Genomic DNA, 10,535 nt, shown 5'->3' with positions numbered 1-10,535 from the left:
ACAATTTGAAAAGATTTATTTCTTCTCGATTCTTGTAACTTAAAACCAAATACAGTTTATTTTCTTTTTGATCTTTCAAATTACTTTCCAAATGATTTTCAATTTTCCAAATTACTTTTTGTTAAATGATTGAGTTTTTAAAACCTTCTACTAACCAGAAATGAATTCAACCTTTTCAAAAGGATATGTATTCATTCCATTAGTTTTCATTTCTTTTCAAAATTAGGGTAATTTAAAACTCAAAGCAATTTTCTTTCTCTTAAATCTTTGAAATCAAATCATTACTTTTACATTTTTTAACTTAGTCGCAGATAATATTCAATCTCTCAATTTAAAAATATTTTAAATTCAAGTTATTGTCAATAAGGTCGTCTTTTCAATTTAACACAAAATTATTCTTTTAACTTTTTAAAACTAACTTCAACCATAAAATTTAAATCAAATTCAAATTCAAAATATCTTTCGGGTAATGTTAACTTGAGTCTAAGGGCACAAGTTAAGAGATAAATATAGTAAAATTTTCTTAGAAATTGTATAATGAATTTAATACAAATTTATAATAAATGATTTTATTATTATTTTTAATACAAAATTTCTATTTATGGATTTATTAACTTGTGCCCAAGGGCACAAGTTAGCATTACCCATATCTTTAACTATCAAACCACCCCTATAAGAACGAGTCTGCATGTTCAAATTTCTGCAATCTACCGATAAAACATTTCCTATAAATTGGCAAGCTTAAGGGGCTGTTTGGGAGTTGGTTTTTGGAAGAGAAGATTTTTGCGCGTCTATATCTTGATATATGTTTGATATTTTTAAAAAGTTTAAAAATAATATGATTTTATATGCTAATGTAGTATACTGTTTATAATTTTGTTTAAAATATCCAACACATTTCAAGATATAAACTTAACCCTTCAAAGTCTTTCTGTCCAAAACCCTCTAAAAACCAACTCTCGAACAGCCTCTAAAAGAACGAATTTAGATAAACTTGAGATTTTTAAATATATTTTCAGTTATTATAAATTTGCATATCTTTCAAAAATAATGGAAGGCACAGTTAAACTTAACCTTCTATTAATTATATAATTAATAAATAATAATGTGTTCGATACACAAAATGCAACCGTGCCGACAAGGGACTAATCTTACAGCCTTCGCCAAACACTGCTAACTATATAGTTGATCAGCAGAAGTGACCCTAGTTGTTACTCAAGAGGATGCATTTTATAATTTTACTGCCTCCAATCTCCAACTTCACTGCAATTTACTCGAGCTCTTCACCCTCTGAAGGACTGCCATTCACTCTAATAATGTACACCTGCAAGAAAATTTTAGCAACCACAATTCAATGATTAATACATTTGGAACAGCATGATTGCTAACATTCATTTTCCTTTTCTGATTTTCTTACCACTCGTGAATGGTCTCATGAAGACCATTACCATGAACAAAATAATATATGGTGGATGTGTTAACACCAAGGCATAAATGAGCAAACATATCAAAATGTAGTCACCTTGAATGTAGTGCGATTAACTAATTCAAAAATTAAAGCGTCCCCATCAGCAAGTTTATGAGCAATGGCAAAACCTCTCCAGCCAGCGCTAAGTCCTGTTTTATAAGCCAAATATGTAGTTGAATACTCATCTCCATCCTCATCAATCAAGGTCATCACTTCGTCCTTTTCTGGAAGGTTTTGCTTGCAGAAATAAACTGGAAGGCCCTGTGTCGTCAAGGATTGCCAAAATAGTTACTAAAGAGTATCATCTGGATTTAAATCTTTCAAAACTGATATCTTTAAAACTTAAACTAGGCTTAGATTAATAAAGCATGAGACAAGTCACACAACATACAAGTGGGAAACAAACTTTAAGAACCAAGACACATTGATGTGAAAATAATCAAACTACAACATCATAATTCTTGTTGCTGACATTGTTTAGTCAGAGTTAATTTCAAATTGACTTGAGTTCGACTCCATGTTTCATAATTTTTCCCAGAGACTTCGCTAGACAATCAGACAAACTCACATTTGACTTTGTAATCACTGCAGATTGCTAATCATACTTACTAACTCTAATGATGGGGGAGTAGGAGCAAATAGTCTAATATGAGTGGGTTTCTAGTAAAATTTGTAACAGAAAACCATGCAATAGTGCGCGCATAAGGATATTAAACAATATTAATATAAACATTAAAATTCCTCTTTTCTATGTATACAACTCCTAATGCTATTAATAATTGGTTTTAAACCCCTACTAACAAGCATTAGACTAATGTTTAAAAGAAATCATACATTACCCCTAAGTTGATAAAATGAATGCTTCAAACTACATTATATAACATGAAAAGTGATTGATAAAATATTCAAAGTTAGTTGTCAGCAATATTGAAAATGTGAAGAAAAAGGAAAATTGACCTTGAAAGGCTCAATTGCAATTCTTTCACGTGAGTAAGAGTAGTGTAGATTCTTAAATAGTGTAAAAAAGAAGAAACTGTAATGTGAATTAATGTATCTAATCTAGATTATTTGATACACCATTTTATTTTCAAAAAGGTTTCTTTTCATTCCATTTCTTCAATAATTTAGATACATTCATTCACATTACATTCATTCACCATTGAAATTAATATTCTCCATTTTTATTGATAACTTTAATGAAACATTCAACTTATATTAATGGAACCTGAAAAGGAGTAACGGTTGATTTGTAACAGCCAAAGAGAGAATGCTCACATTAATAAACTGATATCAAGCTACCCTAACAACTTCCATTGAAAAACATTAAACACAATAACTAAACCACCATCTATTCATATAACAAATCGAAAAGATGTGCCAATCAAGCAAAGCCCCATCTTGAGAAAGGACATACAACAAAAACCAACTTAAATCAACAATGCAGACCCATTTTCATAAGAGAAATCAATAGATATAATTAAAAAGTGAACTTCAATCAATAGAAAAAAAGCAAGAGCCACAAAATATAAGAGTGCTTAATAGAATAGAAATTACCAGCCAGAATCCACCAGTGACATGAGATTGAAGCATCGTCTTAATAAAAATTGGATGCTTCGAGTTTAATTCGGCCTGCAACTTCTCCGCCTTGTCCAACGCTTCCACTCGAGCTTCATCGGAAGCATATACACGCTTCGAATAGTCCCTATACATATTGTAACCTCCTCTACAAAAAATAAATAAAAAAATCAACTAAAAATAAAAATGCAAGTCCATAGAGCCATAGAGTAGTACTAGTTAGGGCAAAAGAAAAACCTTGAAGATCTTCCCGGCATTACAACGCGATCAATTAGAATCTGTGAAAAAAATGAAATTAGGTTTAGAGAGAGTGAGATCAATGGAAGAAAAGAAGTAATGAAGGTAGATAGTTAGGGTTAGTTACTTCTTTGTAAACAGGAGCAGGCAAGTTGGCGACACGGCCGGATCTTCGAACGACGACGAGCTCTTTCTTGACGGTGCGAGATTTGGACGGCGAGGGTTTTGAAATGGGAGAAGATGATTTGTGAAGGGATCGAGAGAGTTGAGGAAGATTGAGAGCTTCCATCCTCTTCCGATTCTCTTCCATTCTCTTGCGACGGCTATCTTCATAAGAATCTGCCACCATTTTTGCCACCATTTTGATTTCACTGAACTTAGTTCTAAGGTTTCGTTTTTGTGCTCTGTGAAATCGAAATGGCTTTGGTTGATTCGTCGACCGTTGTGTTCTCTCTCTATCTCGCCACTGTATTTATATATGATATTAAAAAAAGAAAAACATTAGTATTGGAAATTATTTGAATATATTCTATGTTAGTTTACTGGAAATTCAATGCATATTCAATGGTGTATATGGTATATAAAATATAATACTACAAAATCGGATAAGTACAAATGTATTAATATTCCATTAATAGATTTACAGATTCTAGAAGCATATAATTTTTATTCAGAAAATCTCAATCCAATATCTCTGTTATTCGGCGAAATTTTAATTATACCTCTGCTTTCATAGATACAATTCAGTAGCACTTTTTTTAAAAATAAATTTATTTTTTTTAGATACATCTACGAAACGTATTAAAAAAGAGTGTTCCGTAAATGTATCTACGCAACAGTCTACAATATTTTTAAATGACATACATTTCACTTTAAAATTCAATTGTGCAATTTAAAGGCAATAGTAAATAGTAAACAAACAAAAAATTCGTCATGCACCTCTCCTCTGCCTTTGGCCCCGCCTCCGCCTCTGCGTCCACCACGCCGTTGTTTACCCAGAAAAATGGTAAACAAGCGCTAGTTTCCTTTTTAAAGGTTACTTTTGCGGAATCAACTAGAATACTCCAGGACTAATTGCTTTATTTTGTTATATTATGTGTATCTGGTTTGTATTAAATGCAACAGTAACTTTAAAATAAAAGTAAACACTGAAATTAAAGGCTTTAAAGTAAATCAAAGCAATAAAAAAAAAATCAGTAAATGTGCACTGAAAGATGAGATATAACGTAAAATGATTGCATTAATTAAACTGGTACGCATACGTACATTCCAAAGTTGCACTCGTTACTCATTTTTGCACAGAGATTTGAGTTTACTTGTGTTTATGTAGAAAATGCGGACCTCTAACTATTCCTATGGAACTTGCTTAAATAGTAAAAGTAAAATAACTACTACTAATGGTCGACTGGTTATCAGTCAACACGTGTCTTCGACATGCAAGATCATCAATTGTGAGACCTCCACGCGTCCTGTAAGAACTGCCAGAAAACTGCTTGAAACTGCCTCTTAACTTCTAATACCTCTCGACTTCCACTTCAGTTTCTGCAGCAAAATTCTTAAGTCTTCGCATACTTCTGATCGAACGCTGAAGCCTCTGATCATCTTTCTAGTCGAACAGCTTCGACTACTAAGCATTACTTAGTCGAACCACTTCGACCCAAATGGCAATGTAATTATTTAATTGAGGCCCAATTACCAATTTAGGGCCTTTTTACCAAATTGAGGCTCAATTACCAATTTTGAGCCCCAGTTGCCCATTTGTTGGTAAGTCGAAAACCTAGGGTAACAAATTGCCCCCCAAGCGACTTCTTTCGACTGACTTTAGGAAAGAGAAAAGATGGCGTTTCAGTTCTTTCTTGGGTTTCGACTTTTGTTAATTCCCATTACGCCGTGATTACATTTCATTTTCCCAGGCACTAATTATTACCTAAACACTAGGTTAGTAGGCTATAACTGCTCCCACTTTCTGAATCCAATTTTCAAAGCGTTTCTTTGACATGACTTTTGATTTTACAACTTCTTTTTTTCACGATTTCTAGTGACGTCACCACCAGCTTATATATATGTACAGCTTCTTTCTCCTTTTTCTTTCTTTCTCCTCGTTCTACTTCTTTTCTCAAACGTTTCAGAAAGAACCATCTCTTTTCCTCTAACCTTTACCCATTTTCTTCTTCTCCTTTTATACACAACAATGGCAGCTACGACCACCAACACCACTGTGTACGATACGGGTGCGAACCCTTTAGGGTCTATTATGTCTTGTGAGGAAGAAGAACAAGGCTTAGATTTCATTCCTCAACCCAACCTTACTGAGGCCAAAGCCATCATTTGGCAAAACCAGATGTTAATCCCTTTTCAGATTACTGATAAATTAATGGCTTTTTCAGGGCCATTACCAGACCACCGTTACCACCCAGAGCAAACCACTGGTTTCTTTCCTTGCTTCCAAACCACCATGCCTGTAGCTTTCGACAAACCACGTGTCCTCGATTTGAAGTTTATGGATCCTTCGCTTAGGGTTTTCCGTTCAACTCCAGCTCCTGGCAACAAGGAATACTTGGCTTGGCTTAACAAAGTTCAATCGAAAAAACAACAAAGATGGGAGGAATTGGGCATCTTCGACGTCATACAATTATCCCGGACTGGTCATAGAGTTTGTCCCCCCATGCTACTTGCTTCGATCTTCTTCTGGGAAGGTTCGACTAACACCTTCCACCTTCCTTGTGGAATGATGACTCCCACTCTCTTCGACGTGGCTGCCATCACAGGGCTTTCGCCATTGGGTGAAATCTTCGACCCAACTCTTCCCACAGAAATGAATTTCAATTTCACCAACGCTACCATCACCAAGTATATGCAAGATCATTATGACAAGTCGACAGAAGAAGTTTCTGACGAAGAGCATGTTGCCTTCCTCACCTACTGGCTCTCATATTATCTGTTTTGTCCAGGATCAGTTCAGATTGCTAAAGCTTACATACCTTTAGCTATTCAGATTCATGAAGGTCGAAAGGTCTCTTTAGGTAAGCTGCTCCTAGCTTATCTCTATCATACCTTAGGTATAGCATCTTTAAGGATCAAACGCCTGCATGAGACTCCAAAACAACTCTCTCTGTCGGGACCTTATTGGCTCTTACAACACTGGTTGAATGCCACCTTCGAGTCACATATAGGTTATACTGTTTCCAGATCCATTTTAGAGGTCATGTATGACCGGAGGGTCGAAGGCATCAAGCTTGCCTTTCAAACTCCTCAAGATGAGTCTAACAAACCCAACCTCCTTAAATATGTGAGGTTGTTTTCTGAATGTAAAACATTTATTGCTTCCATGGCCCCTTTCTCCAACCGATGCTTTGGGCCAACTTGGTTCAAAGCTATTTTTCCTGGGAATACTCCTACTATTCGAGCTCAATTAAATGCTATTTGGGTTGCCTTTCTAACCCCAACACTACTTTCTCATCGTATTGAGTCGACTGGTAAGTGCTATGGGTTTGTGGGTTATCAACCAAACTTGGTCTCTCGACAATTTGGTTTGAGCCAGATGCTGCCCAAGAGCTTATATTCCCATGATGGTGATATTTGTTACTCTGGTCGACCGTTCACAGCCCGTCAACACCTCGACTGCTTGAAGTTTCATAACAAACAATCCTTGGAACATCCCACCTTCACTTTCCAAAACTCCTATTTTACAACCAAAGAATTCAATGATTGGTGGTCTGAATATTATCAACTGTTTGATGGGGACTCTTTCGTCAAGAAGCTGAACACTGCATTTGACGTACTGGAGGATCAACTTACTATAAGTAAGTTTTTTATGTTTACTTTCGTTTTCTTTATTACCAATGGCACTATTCTAATCTCAATTTTAGACCTTTCAGGACCTGATCCTACTGCTCAGGTCGAAGTCCCTGCTCCTAAATCAGGCCGAAAACGTCCCAGTACGTCGAGCAACACCACCATCAAGAAAAACAAAACTGTTAGAAAGGTACTTAACTTGATCTTTAATCTTGTCAAATCTACCTTAACATTCATTAATTGTTATTCTTCCTTTTCAGTTGGTAGTTTCTACTGAATCAGACGAAACTACATCTCCACCAAATCAGGAAAGTGAGATCTTTTCACGACCCCCGCCTCTGACTCCCCCAAAAAGACGAAAAGTTGTAAAGGACATTCCCAAAGTGGTTGTCAAACCTCAAACAGCTCCAACAATTTCTTCATCTCAAATTTTTACTGAGGTAGCTTAGCATTTTTTTTCCCACATATCTCTTTCAATATCTCTGTTTTCTAACATGTTTCTTGAATAGAGTGCACCAACTGTCGACCATACTCAGGAGAAAGTTGTCGAAGTTGCTGAGAAAACTGCTGAAGCCACTCCTGACTCCAATCCTTTTAGCCCTCAAAGGACTGACGCTTTTGGAAGCAACACTGATTCGGCTAACACTCCAGGTCGAAGTCGGACAGATCCTCAGGACAAACCCATCGTCGAACAATCATCTGCCATAAAAAATACTGAAGATGTTCCTCGACCAGAACCCAATGCAGCTTCTCAGTCAAGACTACATTCTATTGCTGATGATACTAATTCCAACAGTTCTCTTAGTCAGGAAGAAATTCTGGACTTGAAGAAGACTAATCCTGTGGAGGCTCTTTTTCGACTTCAAAAGCTGCGACCAAGTTCTTTTGAGATTCCTGCTCAATCGACCAATCCTGATGCTGAGATTGATGCTTCCCTTGTCGAAGCTATATGCCGACTAAAAGCCCATCTGGATGAACCTGAGTTTCTCGTTGTTCTTGAGAGTTCTGAACATCTTGGTGGAGAAATTCGCAAAATCCTAGATTTATTGATCAAAGCTTCTCTTCCACCAGTTGTTGTTCAATTTTTCTTTGATTTTGAGGTGTACTTCGACCAACTTTGGAGGGACCTTATGACGAAGAAGAACATTACCTTTCAGGCAAAGAACAAAGAGCGTGAACTGGAGAGAGAATGGGACGCCAGTGCAGCTTCGACCAAAAAGGTTGAAGAATTTCAGGAGAAAACTTTAAAGTTTTCTGATAAGCAGGGAGAGATCGACAATAAGATTGCTGATTACAAAGCTCAAATTGATGAACTCAACAAAAAGATTCAACATCTTGAGCAAGAGAAAATCAGTTTGGCTCAAACTGAAGAAGTCCCTTCGCCTGAAATTATTAACCAAGAAGTCTTGAAAGGACTTGGTCATGGTGAGAATGCACTCAAGTTGGAAAGTAACATTCGACAGCTTAAACAAAACCTGTCTCGACTTGACTCTAAGATTGATTTTGAGTCAATCAAGTTAGCCTATTTTAGGAACAATTTCCCTGCTTTGTAATTTCGTTTTCGACTGACTGGCTATATTTTGTAATGTCTGCCAATGCTCTTTATTAAGAACTTTTTGTAATGATTGGCCAAATTTTTAGCCATTTTCATATAATCTTTTGGTTTTATTCTATTATGCGAATTTCTTGAAGTATAGGTTTATATTTTTTCAAATATTTACCATTTATCCTCAAGATTCGACCATCTGAATTTAGTTCTTCAATTTCATATGCATTGTTTGAAAACACTTGCAAAATTTTAAACGGTCCTTCCCAACTTGGGGACCATTTACCCAATAACTTATTTCTTTGATCCATGGGCAGAATAACTTTCCATACATAATTACCTACCATGAATGTCTTCTCTTTGACTTTCTTGTTGTAAGCCTTCGTCACTTTTTCTTTTTGTCTTATTAACCTATCCAACGCTATTAGCCTTTCTTCGTCTAATTCTACTAATTCATCTAACATCATATTCCAGTATTCGTCAGACGAGAGACTATTTTGTCGTTGAATTCTTGTCGACTGTAGATGAATCTCTGCAGGCAATACAACATCATGCCCAAAAGTCAAACGAAATGGGGTAGTATTTATTACTTCCTTTGGTGACGTCCGACAAGCCCAAAGGATTTGGTCGAGCGTTTGATGCCAATTTCTTGGCTTTTTCCCCACATGCTTCTTTATCAAATTTATAATAACTTTATTAGCAGCCTCGACTTGACCATTAGCCTGAGCATAATACGGAGTGGATGTTAGCAATTTAAATCCTGTCTCTGCTGCAAAAGCTTGCATCTTTCGACCAACAAAAACTGATCCTTGATCAGTAGTAATAGTTTATGGAATCCCATATCTATAGATAATGTGTTTTTGTATGAAACTAATCACTGCTTCTTGATCAGCATTAATTAGTGGGATTGCCTCTATCCATTTAGTAAAATAATTTATTCCTACTAAAATGAATCTTTGTTGCTTAGAAGATGCAGGTTTGATTTCTCCTATTAAATCCAAAGCCCATCCTCTAAAAGGCCAAGGTTTGACAATGGCATGCAATCCACTGGCTGGAACATGTTGAATGCCTGAAAATTTCTGGCACTCTTGGCATCCTCTGGCATATTCAATACAATCTTTTAACATTGTTGGCCAATATAAACCTTGTCTAAACAACAACCACTTCATCTTATGGCCTGATTGATGAGCTCCACAAACACCACTATGAACTTCTGACACAGCCAAATATGCTTCAGCTTCACTTAAGCATTTCAACAATACACTCTCGGCTGTTTTCTTGTATAAATCATTTCCTAATATCACATAGTTTAGAGCTCTATATTTAATCTTTCGATCAGTTCCTCCGACTGGATTATTTAGGTATTGGACCAATGGGTTTCTCCAATCAGCATCAGTCATATTGTCGATGGCAAAAATTTCCAAGGCATACAAATCTTTACTTTCAACTTTACTTTCAACATTATCATCTACCCCCTCAAATTTTGACGTCGACAATTGACCTAACTGGTCTAATACTTCATGGGTTTCTTTATTCTTGATCTCAACCATATCTTCTAACTTGTCTTTAGAAACTCTATACCCAGAAGCAATTTGTGCTAATTCATTGGCAATGCAATTGTTAGATCTTGGTACATGCAAGATCTCAACATGTTCGAATTTTTCTAATAAGCGTATCACAATTGCATAATACATTATTAGATTTTCTTTGATCCATTTATACTCTTTTTTGATTTGTCGAATTATTAGCTCAGAATCACCTCGAATCTCAACTCGTTTTGCCCCTAAATCTATTAGGGCCTTCAAACCAGTTATCAAGGCTTCATATTCGACCTCATTGTTAGAGCATACTTCTTTCATTTTATAATGGAACTTTGTTAGAAGTCCTTTGGGAGAAATAATCAAGACTCCAATG

The 10,535-nt window shown here is 35.9% G+C and overlaps 1 protein-coding gene across 1 annotated transcript; it reads right to left on the bottom strand.

Annotated features, from left to right (window-relative positions):
* Positions 1-1,018: 1,018 nt before the first annotated feature.
* LOC131655327 (B3 domain-containing protein At5g42700-like) lies at positions 1,019-3,787 on the bottom strand. Its single transcript, XM_058925213.1, has 5 exons — positions 3,408-3,787; positions 3,281-3,321; positions 3,023-3,191; positions 1,523-1,729; positions 1,019-1,324 (listed from the first exon to the last, which is right to left on the bottom strand). The coding sequence occupies exons 1-5, from the start codon at positions 3,639-3,641 to the stop codon at positions 1,271-1,273; spliced, it is 705 nt and encodes a 234-aa protein (XP_058781196.1). The 5' UTR covers positions 3,642-3,787; the 3' UTR covers positions 1,019-1,270.
* Between the last annotated feature and the right edge of the window lie 6,748 nt (positions 3,788-10,535).

The sequence above is a fragment of the Vicia villosa genome, linkage group LG3 (genome assembly GCF_029867415.1).
Source record: "Vicia villosa cultivar HV-30 ecotype Madison, WI linkage group LG3, Vvil1.0, whole genome shotgun sequence".
Lineage (NCBI taxonomy): Eukaryota > Viridiplantae > Streptophyta > Magnoliopsida > Fabales > Fabaceae > Vicia > Vicia villosa.
This window is presented reverse-complemented; position numbering and strand designations above follow the sequence as displayed.

Bases quoted from the DNA above. Each gene is read 5' to 3' on its own strand.
- LOC131655327 (XM_058925213.1), bottom strand. From the start codon at position 3,641: ATGGTGGCAAAAATGGTGGCAGATTCTTATGAAGATAGCCGTCGCAAG. The intron at 3,322-3,407 runs GTAACTAACCCT...TTTTTTTCACAG, and splicing joins CTGCTCCTGTTTACAAAGAA to ATTCTAATTGATCGCGTTGT. The intron at 3,192-3,280 runs GTTTTTCTTTTG...TATTTTTTGTAG, and splicing joins ATGCCGGGAAGATCTTCAAG to AGGAGGTTACAATATGTATA.